This window comes from Falco cherrug, chromosome 1 (assembly GCF_023634085.1).
Source record: "Falco cherrug isolate bFalChe1 chromosome 1, bFalChe1.pri, whole genome shotgun sequence".
Lineage (NCBI taxonomy): Eukaryota > Metazoa > Chordata > Aves > Falconiformes > Falconidae > Falco > Falco cherrug.
Window position 1 is genome coordinate 60,003,957 of NC_073697.1, and position 19,977 is coordinate 60,023,933.

Sequence of the window (19,977 nt, forward strand, 5' to 3'; positions counted from 1 at the left end):
TTCTAACACACTTGGACATCTAGTGAATGGCCAGCTTCCTAGCTAGTACAGATTCATATTTAGTCCGCTTTAAAAATAATTTCCAACATAGGATATTCTTCCATTTACTTACCAAACAAAACCCCTCAGCTAGAAATATAAAGACTTTTTTATCAACTTCTTTCTCACTAACATTCAAGCCTCTTTGTCCCAGAGAGCCTGCCACATCCTTGCAGGCGCTCCTGACTGCATTTCAGCTACATCACTGGTACTATCACTACTGCAATTACCCATGGTGAAATCCTGCTATTGGCTTTCTCTTGTAAAAGCACTTGCAGTCATGAGCACCCAGGAAAGTACAACTTCACCAAACTTAAGGCTCAAAACTCAGTAGACTCTTTATTTTGCTTTGTTTTGGTAAAGGCTTTAGAATAACTTACATCCTAGCATTAAACAAACTGTGGCTTTATTTATGCACATAAATGAGAGGGCAATAGGCAGATTTCAGTGTGATACCAAGTGGCATGGATACAATAATACTTAAACTGGTATCTCATGTCTACTCACTAATGGAACCACCTTCTTCCATTAGAAATCCAGTTGTAGATAGACAGGTTTCTGCAGTCAGACAGTACTGAAAGAGCAACACCTCAGGCTTGGTCAGGTGCAGCCAGACAGTTATGGTTTGTCTACTGCTCCTGAAGATGTGCTCAAAGCCAGAGTTTCAACCATTTTCTCTGGGAACTGTCCCTGCCCCAACTGGTAATGTCAAATGAGCAGCACCTTGCACTGTGAGACTCCCTTGTGCTGTCTTTCAGAAGAATGTTGTGTGGATCAGCTCTACCGTGTCTCACTTGTATTCAATGCGAATGAGGCTGTAGTAAAATTTCAGTATGTGGCAGGTACTTACCCCACCACACACACACACTCTGAGACAGAGCTCAAAAGGAACGGGTTGGATAATTTACAGAACCAAAGGGATGAGTGTACTGTCCTTCCAAGTCTTGTAAAGCCCCTAGCATCTGAATCTGGCCTAGTCTTTCAGGGGTTTCAGAGCAAACGTTTCTCCCAATTAACTTTCTAGCATCCCTTCAAACTTCACAGCCACCTGCACCAACATATCTTACAGCCATCCTTGCATATTGTCCTTAAAGAAAGTTAGGCCCACAGAGAAACAGTTTGCTAGAATGAATGTTACAGATGAAGCCAGTTAAATAAACAAACAAACAAAAAAATCAAGTTAGACGGAGAAACACAAAGTTGCTGTTTCACACCAAGAAAACAAATTTCTGAACCTAAAGTCTGTTAGTTCTCACTTCAGGCACCAAGTTGTTAGAAGAAATGATGATTGGTAAGAGTAATTTAAAGTAAAAAGACTAGAGGTGAGTATTAATCATGAATTAAGAATTTCAGTGAGATCTTTGGCCACAGTTTAGCAGAATGGGAAGAGGTCCTTGCCAGAAAAATTTGAAAACTACCTATCAGTTCTGGGCAGATACTTCTCTGTACAGTGACTTCAATCCCTCATGTTGAGGTTTACAACTTTCTTATATTAATATACACACACATCCAATTTATTGTATAGCTATTTACAGACCACCAGTCTTTTGAGACACATCTAGTTTTGTTCTTACACGTGAAGAACATGTCTATGTCAACTTGTCAGTCATGTGATCAAACAGGGAAGGTGCAACCCCGTAAACAAGGTGTCCCCACACTAACTTGGGGTAGCTCTTGCTGGCTGGTCCAGGGGTGCTGCCTGGTGAAGGAGTCATCCTTACATCATAACAGAGAACAGGAGAGGTTGACAATGTTCTTGACTGTTGCTCATCATCAGGTAAGAATTATCATTAACAGTTGTACCTTGCCTACATAGCAAGCGAGCTTTCCCCCTTTCCCTTTCACTCATGCCTAGATTGCTCACATTCCACTCAGGCTTAATTACATTGTCAACTTTATTATAATAATAAGTTGACCAAACTTGGTCCTTAGCCTGTTGCTGTTTTATTGTTTGATAGCTAAAGAACCCTCTTGCTGTGTGGCATGGGGCGGTGGGAGGAATCAAAAGAATAAGTGAGTGCTCCCCAAATTCAAACCCCTGTGTAAAGTACAGCACGGTATCTCTCCAAGGTACTTACTGACAGGTCTGTGCCAACATTCAGGCAAGCCTGTGCAGTTAGAATGGGGCAGAGCAAAGTGACAAAATCTGGTCCACAAAACAACCATTTCAAAGAATTCCAACCCGAAAATCCTCTTAAAAATCTTTCCTCCCCATTCTCAATTTCATAGCATTCCCAACAGCACCTACAATGATCACATTTGCGGAATAATTACTGAAGAGTAGTACTTACAATCAGTCTAGATGCAACATGTGTTAATCACAGTAACTTTGCTTTTTTTGCTGTTGCTGTTTCTTTGTAATGAAATTTTCTTGCGAAAGCATCTGATTAGCAAGCCTGTGAAATACCTAACAGTTCTGCAAGCACAGTTTCCTGCAATTTAAGTTTTGTGAAATGCAGACTTCATACCTGAAACTACCTTAATTTAAACAAAGTAGATACAAAAGCAGAACACCAGCAAAAACCTCATCTGGCCAATAAATGAGCCTGATTATGTCCAATACCAATTATGTCACAAAGTGCTGGCCACCTTGATGTAGGTTAAACAGCAGCTTCTGGATTTACTTGAGAATCCAGAATAGAAGCACATGGAAAACAAAAGTGATCTTTAGTTTCTGATAAAGTTAAAAATATTACAAACGTTTAGCTTTTATTGAAAATTAAATATATTAGCAAAAGCAAGATTTAAGAAATATTTTACAAATGATTTACATACAAGAAAGCCAGTATCAGACATATTCACAAATATGCAAACCTTTAATTACAAAAAGTACCTATTGGCAGCATGATGCTAACCTCGCCACTGCAGTGTGCTCTACTATTGATATGAATAAGGCATAGAACTCACATTTGCACCAACTTAAAAAGTTCAAATAAAACTTTAAGCTTTTAAATCCTGGATACACAATCCCCAAACACACACACACACACTCTCTAAGATTTCTTCTTCTAAGCTCTATAAACTAAGTGTGTGCTCTGGAAGAACAGCCAGCCTGAAAAGCCCCGTAGAAATTTAACCGGTACTAGCATTTAGTTTTCAGTTTCCTCTTTAACATGTACAGGCCTAGGTTTGTAAACCATATTCACAGTTTAAGTATTTTTAGACAGAAGTACCTTTTTTTTTTTGCATTTGTTCCTTAAAATTGGCTCTCACTTCAGCATACAGTTCATATTGTCAACTGTTTCGTGATGCATATATTTACAAGATAACTTAAAATTCTGTGCCATGTTCACGGTCAAGATAATTCAACAAGAGTAGTAATGTTCAACAGTGACATTCAATACTACTTTTCAAATATTTGTGCAAACAGCAAAAGAACAGTTGTACGAGGCAAACATTTGCAAAACCTTTAATACCTCCTCAATGTTGTAAACTTGGACTGTCAGCCTAAGTCCTATACTTCCCACAGCTTTAAAAAGTCAGTGGCTAAAATTATCAAGTCTCAAAAAGGTTCTCTTCTACATAGTGCAAATTGTAATGTAGATAACGTGAAAAACATATCTAGCTGGATTGACTTTGTGCAATCGTCAGTGGTCTTCTCTCATAGTTGAAGAAAATGTGCATTCAAAGAACCACATGGTTCAGGAAGTCAGGAGGGTGGGGAGGAGAGAGAAAAAGCAGTTCCACTACACTTCTCAAACCAGTGCTAGATGTGCAAAGGCAGCAAAAATTCCAGCTGCTACTACAACCAGAACAGAGTAACTTTTCAGGAAGACCCAGGTGGTTAGTCACTTGGACTGGTCTCTAGAAAAATATGTGAGTATATGTTGGATTTTTATCAGACGGTCTTTTAAAGACATCATGGAGAGAACTGACAGCTGATATCTGGGGTCTACTGGGAGAACAGCTAGAAGCCACCAACACCAAGCAGGACCATTGGGCATTGCCTAAAAACAAAAGATAAGTTGGTTACCCATAACCAATGCAGTATAGTTGACTAACATGAAGACATTAAAAGACAAAGTGGTCAATGACACAGACTAGTTTAAAGTTTGATACTAACTAGAGAATTCCACATCCGTGAGATCAGATGGGTTCTGAAGGGATCTCTTCTGATCCCTCCCCAGCTGAGAAGTCAAAGTATACTTAAACTAAGCTTGATAAAGCAATTATTTTTAAGACAACAAAGGAAGCTCATAGCTTCCTTGAGAAAAGATTGCTAAGTATAGGACAATCACCTAATAACAAACCTCCCTGATAAAAACCGAATCCATTATTTGTCATGCTGTTCTTAAGGCTTGAGTATTCTCGAAGCCTAATGTTTTCATTACAATTGTCTTGTTACATTTGAAGGGCTCCTCCATCACCTCCCAATTCCACTCCCTTCTCATTACTTCCTAGACAGAGCATGACTACTGAACTAGTTTCTTCTAGGTTGATAAAACATACTATGGAGCTTTTTCCTGTATTTTATTCAATTCTTTACATTAAGCCTTAGATGTTAAGCCCAGAACTAGACATAACACTCCTCAGCAGAGGTCCTATCACTGCAGAGAAGATTAATTACCTCAAATGACTTGCAAAAATATTACTGGTAGTGGTACGCTGAAGGATGACTTTCTCTCCCCCTGCATCTGTAACGCACTGTTGACACATTTGTCTTCCATCATAAATCTCAGGTACATACTCACAGTGTTGCTGACCTGCTAGTTACCCTGGTTTTGCACACTTACTCATCTTTCCTAGTACGTTGTTTTAAGTCCTTTTTTTTTTTATTCAATTGTTCTAAAATCACTTCTGAATTCATGCACTGGCCTCCACAGCATCTACAGTCCCCCCTGATTGGTTTATATAGTCTCATAAAAGTATCTAGCAGACGGGTGAGGGTCAGGCTCTTTCAAGACCCCACTTAATATATAATTCCACTTTGAAATCCAAATCTTACGTATCTTTAAATGCTACTTTTCTCCAGCCTCCATTCTCTCAGGATCTCATCAACCTTCATTAGTTGTTTACAATAATCATTAAAATAGATTGCTGCAGCTAGTTTCTTAAGAAACATTCATCAAATCCTACCAGCTGCAGCAGTTTATGGCACTAACTCAGAAAGGAGGAAAGTGTTGTGATTACCTCTTTGCTGAAGATTACTGCCTGCACGCATCACAGGGAAGAAAATACAGGGTTTTTTCCATTTGAATTCTAACATCTTTACATAAACCAACAGTTCAAAATGCTACTGGAACTTAAAGTGTTCTCAGTTTAGTAGTTTTATCTCCACAGCAGCATATCATCCTTCCCTGCAAAACTGCTGAACAGTGACAGAATTGCCTTTTGTGGCTCATTATAACAGAAAACAAGATACAAGACTTACTGCCTACGAAGCTGGGGAAAAAAGCTAGTTTTTTTCTTTTAATGTTTAGTAGTCGTTAACAGAGGGTTTATTTTGAAAAATAAGCACCTAATAGTTGATACTAAATGATGTCTCACCTGTATATTTTCCTCCCTGTCAGGCATTGGCCCAAAATGCTGAAGAATTTGAGTGCGAAATTTGTTTCTTAAGTTTTGGAACCAACTGCAGGCCTGATTGTAAACAAAATTGTGAAGTTCTCTCAGTTTCTTTAGTTCTTCTGCATCAGCAACCTATAGGAGGAATGAAAATATCATTAGAGATAAAGAAACAATTAAGGTGTTTAAACTAAAATTGAGAAACATTCAACTATATTTAAATATATTTCTTGCATTCTCCTAAACCTTGATTGCTAATGACTGAATAGTAAAGAAGTCCTGTGATATTTTTAAAAGTTAGTTTCAAACTATTGTTCAAACAAAACCCATAGGATTTCTTTGTTGCTTTATAATAATAAAAAAATTAAGCTAGCTTCCATTTCTTTTGCGTGCTGGCACTGAATCTTCCACTGGTCCAGGGACCTAAAAATTTGAAACAGAGCTCTCAAGAACAAACAAAGCAAAAATCTGCAGGCGTTAACACTAGTAAGTATTTAGACAGAATTCTGGATACCTTAACATCTTCCAAATATTCAATGTCTGCAGTGCAATAACCATCTTTCATCCCTCTCCGTAAAACTCTAAATCTCTTTCCACCAACTGTATCAACAACAGACCGTCCATCAGGTAGAAAATGAACGTTCCTAATTTGCAGCATGCAACCATAATCTGCAAAACTAGAAAAAAGACCTTGTCAGTAATGCAATTATATAGCTCTGAAAAAACACTTCTTAGATTAAAAAAAAAAAAAAAAAAAAAAAAAGACATAAGAGATGACATGCTTAGAATTAGGATGTAAACCTACCTGTTTTGAGCATCACTTATACACATCCCAAACTGTTTAGTTCCAGTTTCCATACTTCTGCGAATCATTAGTCGGTATCTTGGCTCAAACACATGTAGAGGGCAAGGCACAGTAGGATATGCCATAGTGCAAACAAACATCGGAACATTCTTGGTCAAGCTTCAAGAGAACATCAAAAGCAATACGTGACTTAAATATCTAAGCACTGAGTTATGCCAAGACAATAATTTTTTTCAGTATGTTTGCTGTATTTCAGTGGTGCACTCTTTTCAAAGTTTAATAATAAGCACATTGCAATAACTTTCATAAATAACAAAAACATACTAACAGTGACTGAATACCTATGTACTAGTTTGAATACATCCTGGACAGTAAGCCTCATAGTTATCTAGTTCGTAGTATCTAGTCAGCGAATGAAGGCCTTTGTTTTGAGGACAGGGGTGTTAGTTACATTTTTCCTTTTTGTTTTAGTTTGAGCTATACAAGCCATTATGCCCTCAGAACCACAGTTTTCCTGGAACTAAAAAGATGTAGCAGTAACTAGTAACTACATAGTAGCCATGTCACCACTTAGATTATTTTGAGTGAGGGACTCCAGATCACAAGATGCAACCCAGGGTGTAATTTCTACCTTGCAATATGCCTCAGCACACCTAATTGAAAAATACCATATTTTTTTCATGATATCTTATCAAGTATGTACAGTTGATAATTGATACAAACAAGTTAGCATTAAAACATTACCAGTTATTTAATTTTAACACCTTTCAGACTATAAAACATAATTCTAATGTATGGATTCGGTTACATAAGTTGCATGAGCTACTGGTTTAAATAGTTTTCCAATATTCATGTCTACAATACACAATGCTTTATATATCGGAAGGAAGTCTACTAGAGGTAAACATCAAGATTACAACAAAATCCAAATGATTTCTTTTCATCACACCTATCTATCATTATACAATTAACATCTATCCTGAACTGCTTTGAAAGAAATTCAAGTATCCCAGACTCTGCAGCCAACTCAAGAGGACAATTCCATTCACAGCAGTGAAGTGAAAATTGAAGCTTCACGACAGTGCATGCAGAAAGAGAAACAGAAGGGCAAATGTATTCTGTAGAGGACTTAAGAGCCTCACATTGCTGCTATCAAACTGTGATTTTTTTATTTCCACAGTAGCTAAAAAAAGTTAATTTTCTGAAATACCTAAGACCCCAAATTAACATGACTTTATACTCCTTCTTGCATCTATAATATGCCATTATTAATAATCACCAAAACAATAAAACACTTCTAAAAAGGATTTCCATACTGCTTCCATACATACATAGACCTCTCAAGTTTTCTAGATAAAAGACAGCAAGCTTACTTTGAGTGTTCAGCAGTTTCTTCAGCATGAATTCTTTTTCTCTCACACAATTCATCAGACAGATACTTCATTATTAATTCCTCCAGCAGTTCTGTGATGCTATATTTTCTGCTTGCAAGGTACTGTTAGGCAATTGAAAAAAATATATTAGGTTTTTTTTTTTCATATATATTAACAAGAGGCTTGAGAAAATGCAGCTTTTATTTAAAACCATAACATATGAAATGTGTCATGAATTGAACATATGAAACCTACAGCTCTGAAGTTCTTATGTTTCATTACTTAACAGCTCACATTACTGTAATATTTGAAAATTAGATTCTCTACTTTAATTCTTAGTGTCTGACAATTCAAGTGTCTAACTTAGTTTGTACTTCTATGCTTACCAGAGACAGAATTGATTTCCTAGGTTATACAGCCATACAAATACGAAAACCAAAGTTTAAAAAGACTTAGGATTTAATTACATCAATAAAGTAGATGGTCACAGAAACATAAAACCTCTAAGACCCTGAGGCAAGCCTAACCAACTTGTATTGACAAAGTTTGTCTCAGGTTTTTCCTTTCTAGCAGCGATCCACAACACAAGTGAATCCAAGTTGCAGGGTTTAAGTGAAACAGCCTTTAAAATGATAACAGTATTTGTATTTGTGAACTCTACTGAGAAACAGTACCTCTTTCAAACTCTCCTTACAGAGTGGACACTGAGGAGCATGATCTAAACACCGTTCCAAGCAACCTTTGCAAAACGTATGTCCACAAGGGGTTGTCACTGGCTCAAAGAATAGCCTGAAACAAAGTTATTAGAAGTTAGATGCCATGGCAAGTGTGTTTTGCTAAAAAGTCAGCGATCAACCTCTTTAATTTTTAAGACTAGTTATACTATAACAAAGAAGAGAAAAATTAATCCCATATCTCCTTATTTTACTTTTAATCCTATACTGCAGTTCGTTTCAATTCAACACTACACAGTTTTCGTTTTCTGATGAATCTGGACATACTTCAACACTCTAAATACCTAAACATTTATCTCAACGTATAAAGATTTTGGTTGCACTACACAGAGATTCAGAATACCCAAAATTAAGTGATTCTTTGAGGAGCTAAGTTGTTTTAATAGAAGCATCATCCACTAGTAACAGAACTGTGGACAGTTTAGTATACATAATATGTTTTAAGGTATTTATTCTGAAAACCAAGACAGTAAGAGCTTTCAAATACATCAGCTACATTTAAGTAGACTAACATGCTGAAGTATCTACATGTCCTAGACAAGTATGCGGTTCACAAGCAATGCTTCTAAGCATTACCCTTCCCAAAATAAAAAGTTTAATAGTTCTATTGACTGAAGAAAACCTGTAACATTTAACCACAAAAGATCCTGTCCTTTTAAAGTTACTGGTTAGCAATGCCAAGCTTAATTTAAAAAGCAAGCTGATTAAAATAATGCTGTATTATATTCCACTATAGCAAGTGACACATTTAAATAAGCAGGGATAGAGGAAGGCTGAAAAGTATTGACTCATACCAGAACTCATCACAACCTATATGTACCTGAGTTTATATGTGTAGCAGGTATGGGGCCAAACATCTATAATGGAAATACTAATCAAGGAGAAAAATCTTACCTCATACATAGAGAGCACTCAAAATCTGATACATCAATCAGATCCCCTGGAATTGTTCCAAAAACCAGTGTCATGTCCCTTTTTGTACTTTCTAAGGAAACATAAGACAAAATAGTCCTTCAAAAAAAGGCGCAAGTCAGTAAACACTTTACATTTCAATGTAAGTGACTGTTTACCTCCTTGCTTTTTGTGTTTGTTTCTTCCATCTTCACACACAACTGTATCCTGTTCTGAAAAGGAAAGCTTTCTTTTCAACAAAGCACCTTTTTCTTGTCCAGAGAGAAGGGGTTCAGAAGACACTCTCTTTAAGCCATCTTCCTTGGCAAGGTCTTTTGTTGAGTTAAGAGCATGGGCAGACTGTGTGCGATTTAAGCTTCCACTAACAGGCTCCAGTACATCTGATCCTTCTAAACTCTGTAATGGTAAGATGAACGAAAGTGTAGTTAGAGTAACACAAATCTAAGTATGCAAGATGTGAACATGCAAAGATATACAAGTCAAACTGACACCCATAGTTAGTTCATTAGTTAACTAAAGAAATTTAATAAGTAAAGACAGTACTCAAATTTGCTTAGCGTTAACAAATTACAAGTCTTCACCTGCTTCAAAGAGAACAAAACTTGTATTTCTCTTTATTTTGAAGTCACTAAAATAAAATCTCAGCACCTTCTAATAAGTAGTTCACTGGAATGAGGAGTCTAACTCTCCAAATGAAAATACATTACTTCCAAATCACAATTCTTTTCTTCCAATTTAGCTAATTACAGAAAGTCAGCATTTAGGCTGGAAAGTATGACAAATAAGGATATCAGAACACCTGATGTTTGCATATCGGGCAAGGAGGAAACTTATCCTATAGGTTTTTTTACCTGCTCAGGACAAAGCTGTAAGTTACAGTAAGACTCGGTCACCTCAGAACTAAGTATAAAAGGTTTGTTTCGAGTATGCGGTGAATTCCAAGCAGATTCCTTCAGACTCTCTCCTAACTTCTCTGGTGACAGCACATCACACAATGTCTAGAAAACAAACAGCTAAATGTTCATAATAATGAAAAAAGATATAGACATAGCTCCATTATAAAACTACATACCAAAAATAAGAATTTAATCTATATGGAGTTATCCTCAAAACCAGAGCTTTATTTAAGCAGTAACTGAGAAAGAACGATTGAAAACAAGTTTACATAGCTGTATTACTAAAAATAAATTTATCCAGAAATCTTTACTACAAATGAGTGAGCTCTTCAGATAGACATTATCAATTCAATATCATGCATCAACAAAATTTTTCAATGTAATTTTTATTATCAAAGAAAAACTGTTGCGCTCTGGGCACAGAAGAGTACAACTTGCTGCCTGCTTTCCAGTTTTCTAGATTTTCATTTATTAACTTCAAAAGCCTATGTACTTATAAACATGTGCTTAAAACATGTACATTAGGGCTATCTCTTCAACATAGTATGATATACCTTGAAAATAAATAATCTGCCACCTGAACCTTCTCTGCATGTATTGAAGATTTTTACATGCTTAAAGCCTACCATAATGGGAGTTTTATAAAAGAATCACATCAGAGAGAGTAATCCAGTTTCAAAAACAAAATTACCCTTTCTACTTCTAGCTTGGCTGGAAGAAAGTCCTCATCAAGGGCTAAGCACTGTAGAAACAGTTGTAAGGCATCACCTACAAAGCCAGAGTCTTGCAGCACTTTTCCTTTCCGGAAGTAGACCTGAAAAACAGATACCATGAAGACATTTCTATCAAGTACACAGAACTGCAGTATTCATCTTGCAGGCACTACAACAGAATTAGAACCCTCCATGACAAGAAGAATGTAGCTCCTCAACAAACTTCAGCTGTGCACAGTGTGGATGACCTACATGCCTTGTCTAACATACATTCCCTACAGTGTTTGAAAAGAGTCATGGGGCAGTCTGGTGTTAGTCTCCTTCCGGTTAACTTGCTTTGCCTTACAAGCTTAGCGCTGAATACACAAAAAGCCTTAATTTCCCTCTTCTGTGAACCTTTGGAGGGGAAGAAGAGTGACAGGAAATGCAAATTATTACTTAACCTCATACAACGGCTTACCAGACACCTTTTTTGCCCTCTGTTTCATTAAAAGCCTTACGGTTCCAGCCTGCAGGAGAAGGATAGCTAGAAAGAAAACAATCCACACGACCATGTATCCCTTATATACATCTTAATCTATATTTTTAAAACAAAACAATAAACTTCTGGAAATCCTTCCTCCAACTATATTTTATTCTTGAATACTGGACAACAGCTAGGAAAAAAAAAATAATCTGTGCACTGTTTTTCCTGAAAGGGGGGGTGGGGGTGGGGGGGGGGTGGGGAAAGAGAGGGGAAAAAAAAGACTACTAAATTTTCCTGAATCTACCTATAATTATATTACGTTGGAACTAAGAAGTCCCTTACTCAATTTATGTCAGTTTTAAAAAGTTGTATTTGCACTAACATAAGTCCAAGTTAGACAAAAAAAGTTTTCTAACAAAAGTTAGATAAAACAATAATACCTAGTTGTAGATGAGATTTTGGATAATGAGCCAGAAACTGAAATTAAGAACAAACAAACAAAAAAAAAAAACCCAGAGCGCAGTTTCTACAGAACAACTGCCAGTATTAACAGCAGGATCTGTTAAACAAGGCTGTCAGATAAGGGTATGCATCATCTTTGATGGATTTGGGCAGTTTCATTAAGATGTATTCTGAAGAAGGAAAGTATGCTAATCCTCCTACCAAGCTCAGTTAAGTAAGGTTTCTTTCCAAGCATACAGAAAAAAAGTAGACAGTACTACCAATGCTGAAAAGCATAAAGCAGGATGCTCCCTGAATATGCAGTAGCTGTGGAACTGCTGAACACAGGAGATACCAAAACAGCAGCAGTTACCTCCCCTTGTGTGGCAAGACCTTGCTGCTCCTGCTGTGCTCAGAATTTAGACAGTGCTGCAGTCTCTTACAGTTATGCAGTGCCTTACAATTCTGAAAGCCAGTGACTCCCCAGCTGCCTGCGCTATTTGCAAAGCTCAGTTCCCACTGGGTTTCTTTGAGCTTTTCAGCAAAAGAATAGCAGTGTCCCTCTCAACAAAAAATAAGAAATAAACAAAACAAACCCCAGCTGTCACAGGTTACATTACCATAAACTATCCCAACTCTAAGTATGTTTGTCAATCAACTCCAACCTGCTGTACTCATCAGTAACCTGTAACTATAAGTAACTATTTTAAGATACCATTCAGCATTTTGCATGTGTTACAAGATGATGTTTAAGGTAGCTGACCTAGGTTCTTAACTTGATGCAAGTATAATTTAGAGTTCATTAATTTTATAGATAAACACAGATTTTGAAAAATGAAGAGTTCATATCAACTCACCTCTGGCCAATTTGGCATTTTAGAAATAACAAAATTTAGATCTTCTATGGCTGTTTTATATTCTTGGAGGCCAACATATGACTCAGCACGGTAAATTCTTAGCATCAAGTCACTGGAATCTGAAGACAAAGTAACATTTTTAACAATTCAGAAATATGTAATTTTTAATTAGATATGCTTTCATAGTGATATTTCATAAACACACTTTCTTGTACAATACTTTCAAAATTACTGGAGTACATTCTCCCCTGCCCCCCAGTTATTAAAAGTGGCAGTAATTCCAGGCTCATGTCTTTCAAGCCAAAGATCAAATTTTGGACCCTCTAATGTATTGCAGCAACAATAAAATATATTTTAAAGGATCTATCACTGAGGTCAACAGAATAAAGTATTGCTCAGTACTACTGCACAACAAAAAATGAGGACTAAGTAGACTAGCTTTATATTACACTCATTCAAACCCACAGAAATCTGGGAATTCAGTGCACATATTAAAAAGTCTAAATATTACAAAGTTTGCTTTCAAACATTTCAGTTTTTCTTTAGGCTGTCATTTGTTTTTATAATGCCCAACCTCTTCCAACTATGGCTGGAGACACACATGCCACTTTCACAATGGCATCCATCTGGTTAAGTACCAGAATTAGGCTTTATCACCCTGTGGTCTGAAAAGAGATAGCCAGTACCAGAAAGCCTTTAATACCAGCTGGCAGCCCTGTTGTAAGGAGTCGTACTAGTGGAACTTCTGCAATGGGAAAACATTAGTATGTGTTCAGTAAAGACAAATTCTCATGTCCATACAGCATTTTGCACTTTTAGTAAAGCAACCTCTAAATGGGAAGCACACTCATCTCCATGCCACTAAAACTACAGTTTTCATAACACAACTTACTGTAGTTATTGTTTGGAAAAAATGCCAGCACGCTGCTTTGTTCTTGTTTTTTTTTAAAAGAAAAACATCCTTGTTTTTCATTGAATGAGATAAGTCAAACATCGGTCTACTGTAAATGATACTAAAATTAAATTGTTCTTTAAGTATATTTCAACAAGGTTTTCTTCAAGGGGATAATTTCAAATCAATATTCTATCTTGGCCTATTCTAAATGTCTAGTTTAAATTTTCATGTTTTCCAACATGAGCTTGTTTTACATTTAAAAGCCAAACTGGTCAATATTCCCATGTATTCCAACATATTGCTTTATATTTAGATCCACAATGCTACATGTGAAAAAAACTTAAGGAAAAAGAGAGGGTTAAGAAAATCAAACCTCAGGGAAGATTTCACAGTTGAAACCGAAGTGTCTTTCTGATATGAGTTGTCTTTCGAGTTGACTATTTCCCTTCAAATACAAATATTCCCAAACCTGGTTCGTTTGGTTTTTATTTTATTTTAGATATAATAAAATGTTTGCATGAACAGAAGTTTGGGAAACTGTCTTTGTCTGACTTAAATACTAGTTATACAAGCAGAACAACTCTGAAGCCTGCTTTCCTGTGGCTTTGTGTTTTGTGATCCTGTAGCCTAGTAAGGCAGGAGCTCAGATCACACTCTTCAGACCATTTTCTCTATTGTATTTGAGTCTTTGTTGCCCAGCAGAGTTAGTACCAAACCAAATTCTCTTCTTGAAAGGCAGCAGTAAGTGCAGGTCTTTGTACTCTGATAAGCTACCTATTTGCACACAGAGGGAGCTCATCTTTTTTAGACTTTCAAGCATATAACATGACCAGAGGAACTCTCAGACTTCTTTCCTGGGGGAGGGTGAAGGGTAGTTTGAATATAAAAATGTAAGTTCAAATCTACAGCAGGTAGACATTTTGTCCATTTCTTTTTCAAACAGAAAAGCATAATTCCAACTGAACCGGTACAAAACAAAAGGCTAAACCAAGGAGTTTAATTGGGACCCCAATTCTGTTGCTGAACACACACAAATGCTGCCAATTAATGATTAATGCATGTAAAAAATTGGGTCTCAATATTTGCAAGACCAAAGGTGGCAGGTCACAAGTGGTGTTCCCCAGGGCTCAGTACTGGGGCCAGTTCTGTTTAATATCTGTATCAATGATCTGGATGAAGAGAACTAGTGCACACTCAGTAAACTTGAAGACAACACCACATTGGGCAGAGCATTGATCTGCTCAAGCGTAGGCTGGATCAATGAGATGAGGCCAATTTTGTGAGGTCCAACAAGGAGAAGTGCCAGGTTCTACACTTGGGTCACAACAACCCCACACAACACCACAGGCTTGGGGAAGAGCAGCTGGAAAGCTGCCTGGAGGAAAAGGACCTGGGGATGTTGGTCAAAAACCAGCTGAACATGAGCTAGCCGTGTGCCCAGGTGGCCAAAAAGGCCAACAGCATCCTGGCTTGTACCAGAAATGGTGTGGCCAGCAGGACAAGGGCAGTGATCGTCCCCCTGTGCTCAGCAGCACTGGTGAGGCCGCACCTCGAACACTGTGTTCGGTTTTGGGGCCCTTATGACAAGACAGACACTGAGGTGCTGGAGCGTGTCCAGAGAAGGGGAACGGAGCTGGTGAAGGGTCTGGAGCACAAGTCCTATGAGGAGCGGCTGAGAGAACCAGGGGGTGTTTAGTCTGGAGAAAAGGAGACTGAGGGGAGACACTGCTCTCTACAGCTCCCTGAAAGGAGGTTAGATCAAGGTCAGTGTAAGTCTCTTCTCCCAAATAACAAGCAACAGGACAAGAGGAAATGGCCTCAAGTTGCACCAGGGGAGGTTTAGATTGGATATTAGGAAAAAGTGCTCCACTGGAAGGGCTATCAAGCATTGGAACAGGCTGCCCAGGGATGTGGTTGAGTCACCATCCCTGGTGGTATTTAAAAAGATGTGTAGATGTGGTGCTTAGGGATGTGGTTTAGTGGTGTACTTGACAGTGCCAGGATAACAGCTGGACTTGATCTTAAAGGTCTTTTCCAACCTAAATGATCTATGATTCTATCTACATCTATACATTCAATTTTGTAGCTATAATTTCTTTGTTTTGTAATTGTGAAAACATCATTTTGCAATATTTCAGCATATATTTTAACATTTACCACCTAAAGGGAAGATGCAAAACTATTTCAGATCCTTATACCAAAGACTAAACAGAGCAGAAATCTGTGCTTGAATTTTCAATTTCAGTAATCCAATATATTGTAAATACTGAAATCACTCACTTCTAGCATACCCAAAGACAAATGATTTTAATAAAAAAGACACCAGGTACTTTCAGTGCAGAACTGTGTGTACCAGTTATTACACTAACAGGAAAGTATACAAAGGTGTACACACAAAAACCCACTCATTATGTGTTCTTTTTTTTATATTCCAAAGCATATGCTCCTGACTACTGTCGTCATAAACATACTGATAAATGGACCACCTCTGATCTGATCCTGCATGCTTTTTATATGGTTCTTAACAATATACAGAATTCTTCAAAATAAAAAGACATGCACATCACAACCACTGTGCAGAGAAAACTTTAGGACACAGTATTTATTAATACATGACTACAGAGTCACCACAATGATCAGGGGTTGGAACACACAACCCACAAGAAGAGGCTGAGAGAACTGGGCTTGTTTAGTGGAAAACAATTCCCAGAGCCCTTGGGAGAACCCAACAGCCTTCCAGAATCCAAGAAGAGGCTACCTAGAAGACTCTTTACTGAAGTGCATGGGGGGAAAGACCAGAGACAATGGTTATAAACTGAAAAAAAGGGTAGTTCAGACTTGAAATAAGACGACAATTTCTCACTATGAGAATAGTGAACCTTTGAGCAGGTTGCCCAGACAGGCTGTGAAATTTTCATCCTTGTAGGTTTTTATCATCCAGCTGGACAAAACCTTAAGCAAACTGCTCTGGCCTCAGTGTTTATTCTGCTTTGAACAGGAGATTGATTGGTCAACAGACCTCCTGAGGTCCACTCCAGCAGGAATGAGTCTGTGATTCAGACCAAACTCAAGCCTATTAGCTGTGTGTTTCAGGACACTTGATTAAAGACAAGCTGCACTTACATTTTAATCCAACAGACTTCCTTTAACTAACCTATTCCATTTCTACTTCTGCAAGGAATATACTAACCATATTTTTGAAAATACACTAACCACATTTTTCAAAAGTCACTTTTGTACCATGGCAAATACTTCTCTTTCAGATGTTTCAAGAAATGTAAGAAAGTTACAAAAAGATGCCATTTGAGTAAAGGTTTAGTGCCAATGCCTTACTTAGGACATCAGATTTATTTTTATCACAATTTTTTATTTTTCTATTTGCATTAAGAAGAATCAGAGATGAACTAGCAATGAGGAAACATTGAAACAGAACATGAAAGATTTTAAACATGAACACATTTCTAATGCTATGGTTTTTCATCTCTAAGTGTTTTCAAGATTCATGTTCTGTAGGAAGATAGTAAGTGTACCAGCAGCTATTAATTAGCTCTCTATTGGCCTGAAATCACCTTCCATTTGTAGTTGTGAGCCTACAGCTCTAAACTCACATTTAACATGTCTGCATTCTGATTCATGAAGTTCTTCAGTACTTTACCAGAATACTTGGAATATCGATAGTTCTTCAGTAGGACTGGAGACACAGGAAATAGCTGTACAACGGATCTTAAACTGAGCTTCTAGCACATAATTGCAGCGCATGTACTGAATTTGAATAATAAAATTTGAGATAAGCATCACAGCTGGTAACTATTTTCAAATTTTAAACCTGTTCTAAAGCCAGAATTTAAGCTATAGCTTCACAAAACAAGGAATCCAAGTTCTTTCCCCATAGATACCTAAATCATATTGCCAAATCTATAAAATAAGGATTAACTAGACCCTAGAATTAATTTTCTCTTTTATTCTTTCAAAGCAATCTTGAAACACAAAACAGATCCCCTGTTTGTGTGATCAGTATGTGATGAATAATAGATGACAGTTTGTATCCTGAAGGCCACTGATTTTTGACTCCATTTCTTTTGTGACCTGTATGAGTCAATGCTGTACTTCAGAACACACAAAGAGGAAAGGTCTGCTCCATACAGTTCCAAGGTTCAAAACAGAATCACCACTTTCTCAGGTCACATCTATGCCATATCCTGCACTTTGGAAACACCTTGGCAAATAACGTAGAATTGAAGGCCACAACTGAACCTCTTCAAATTAGATTGTAAAAAGGCATATAAAATATATCTGAGATTTAATCCCACCTACACTGAAAACAGTTTATTCTGGAACTAGATCTAATGAATCTCCACAGAACAGATTGGAAGGATTAGTCTTATGCAAGCTTTTGGTATTTTCTCCGCTACAGACAACTATACATACGTAATACACTTAAATCTGTAAAAATATTAATTCCTAAATTTCTGAACAGAAATAAAACGGCACAAATGAAAACAGAACCCCACAGGTCACCCACAGGTGTCAAAATCCAGTCGAACAAAAAACAACAAAGGAACCTGGTACTGGATCCATCTAGGTGTATCCGTCACGCAAATCTGACTCGCTCTCTCTCTACAAAGACTAAACTGAAAAACTGACCGTCTCTCATGTGTCCATGGTACCGGTACCAGACATACCGCTGGCAACCGATACAGGCGAGCCTAAAAGCCTGCCTCTACCTCCCATCTTTGCACCCTCTCCCAACACTGTATTATAAAACTTCAACCACACCCACCTATGATGTCACTGCCATTACACAACCTGTCCCCCTCCGTGCCTGCCTGCTTATGCAACTGGGCCCGGCCTGCTGGGAATTGTCTTGGTGACACTTAAGACTGAAAATAGGTCTCTCTCAGGAAACAAGGTTAAACAGAGTAACAGAATTTCTCTGGTCCGTGCACAGCGGTTATCAAATACAAACCCGAACAAAGCCGCAAACTCTCCCGTGAGCACGTCCCACGAAAGTACGCGGGGGAAGGAAAAAAAAAATAAAGCAAAACGTGAAAGAAGCCGATGCTGGCGCCCCTCCGTGTCTCTGAGGCGCGCCCCACGACCGGGCTTGAGGCTCAGCCGAAGTGCGAACAGCTTCGCGTCCCGTAACCGGTCCCTCCGCTCCGCCAGACTAGGGGGAAGTTCCCTGAAGCCTCTCAAACTCGAAAAAAAAACTTTCGATGTTCTTTACCGGTCGGTTTCGCTCGCCGCCAGCCCCAGAGCAGGGAGCGGGGCCGAGGGGCCGGCGGGGAGCGCACACCCGCCGGCTCCGCCACACCGCCACCCCCCCGCCCACCGCCGGCTCGCTACGGTCCCGCCGGGGCAGGGGCGGAGAGCGAGGCGGGAGCCTGCGGCTCAGGCCCGGGGGACCGGTGGAGAACAGCCTGCCCCCTCCAGCCTTACCTGCTCGCAGAGCTTGGCCGGCGGCGCCCAGAGCCTCTCGGAAGCGGCCCTGGGCCAGCAGCTCCTCCAGCCGGCTCCCGGTCCTCGCCCGCTCGCACTCGCCCGGGAACCACTTCTCCGCCAGCTGGTTGAGGACGACGCTGGTCCGCAGCGGGGCAGCGGCCGTGCTGGTGCCCCCCGACGGGAGTAGCCAGTCCCGGCAGCGGCGGCAGCGGGCCCGCAGCTCCCTCCGGAGACAGCGGCGGCAGTAGGTGTGCCCGCACGGGACGGTGACCGGCTCGCTCAGGAACCTGCCGCAGCCGCAGCAGCGCAGCGGCCCCTCGGCCGCGCCCCCGCCCTCGGCCCCGCGGTCCCGGCTCCGGCCCAGCCCCTGCCGCAGGCGGTAGTTCAGCACCAGGCAATCCACCAGGGTCCCGAGGCGCTGAGGTCCGGCGAGGGGGCCGAGACACAGCGACGCCAAGGACGCGCCCACCACTTCCTTCAGGCGGTTCCCGGGCACCGGCCTCTCGCCCAGCCGCGGTAGCGGCTCCCGCTCCCCATCCGCCTCCTCGCCCGGGCTCCCGCTGCCGCCCGGCTCCGGCGACGCCTCCGAGCTCACGGCCACAGGAGAGAACGCCATCGGCTGCCCGGCTCCGGCAAGGGGGTGTGGCTCTCCGGCTCCGGCCGCCGGGCTCGGCTCCGCGCACGACGCTGAGGCACTGACGGCGCGGGGCGGAGGAGGAGGAAGCAAGGCACCCTCGCGGGAGGGGGGGGGGGGGGGGGACGGGACGACGACGGACTGTCACGTGCGCGCCTCTGCGCGCGCGACCCGGGGCCACGGTCCCCCGCCCTGCCGGGAGACGGCGGCGCGCGCCCAGCACTGCCCCCCTTTCAAACCGCTCCGCCGCGCGCCCTCACCCCGC

At 40.0% G+C, this 19,977-nt stretch overlaps 1 protein-coding gene across 1 annotated transcript; it reads right to left on the minus strand.

Moving 5' to 3' along the window:
• Positions 1 to 352: 352 nt before the first annotated feature.
• Positions 353 to 19,830, minus strand: LONRF1 (LON peptidase N-terminal domain and ring finger 1). The gene is made up of 12 exons (XM_055703296.1): positions 19,076 to 19,830; positions 12,742 to 12,860; positions 10,956 to 11,078; positions 10,220 to 10,366; positions 9,527 to 9,764; positions 9,351 to 9,441; positions 8,397 to 8,511; positions 7,723 to 7,844; positions 6,350 to 6,508; positions 6,059 to 6,221; positions 5,527 to 5,679; positions 353 to 3,986 (listed from the first exon to the last, which is right to left on the minus strand). Exons 1-12 carry the CDS (start codon positions 19,692 to 19,694, stop codon positions 3,828 to 3,830), a joined length of 2,208 nt encoding a protein of 735 aa, XP_055559271.1. The 5' UTR covers positions 19,695 to 19,830; the 3' UTR covers positions 353 to 3,827.
• Positions 19,831 to 19,977: the final 147 nt, after the last annotated feature.

Bases quoted from the DNA above. Each gene is read 5' to 3' on its own strand.
- LONRF1 (XM_055703296.1), bottom strand. From the start codon at position 19,694: ATGGCGTTCTCTCCTGTGGCCGTGAGCTCGGAGGCGTCGCCGGAGCCG. The intron at 9,442-9,526 runs GTAAACAGTCAC...ATGTTTCCTTAG, and splicing joins CAAACACAAAAAGCAAGGAG to AAAGTACAAAAAGGGACATG. The intron at 6,222-6,349 runs GTAGGTTTACAT...TCTTTTTTCTAG, and splicing joins ATAAGTGATGCTCAAAACAG to TTTTGCAGATTATGGTTGCA.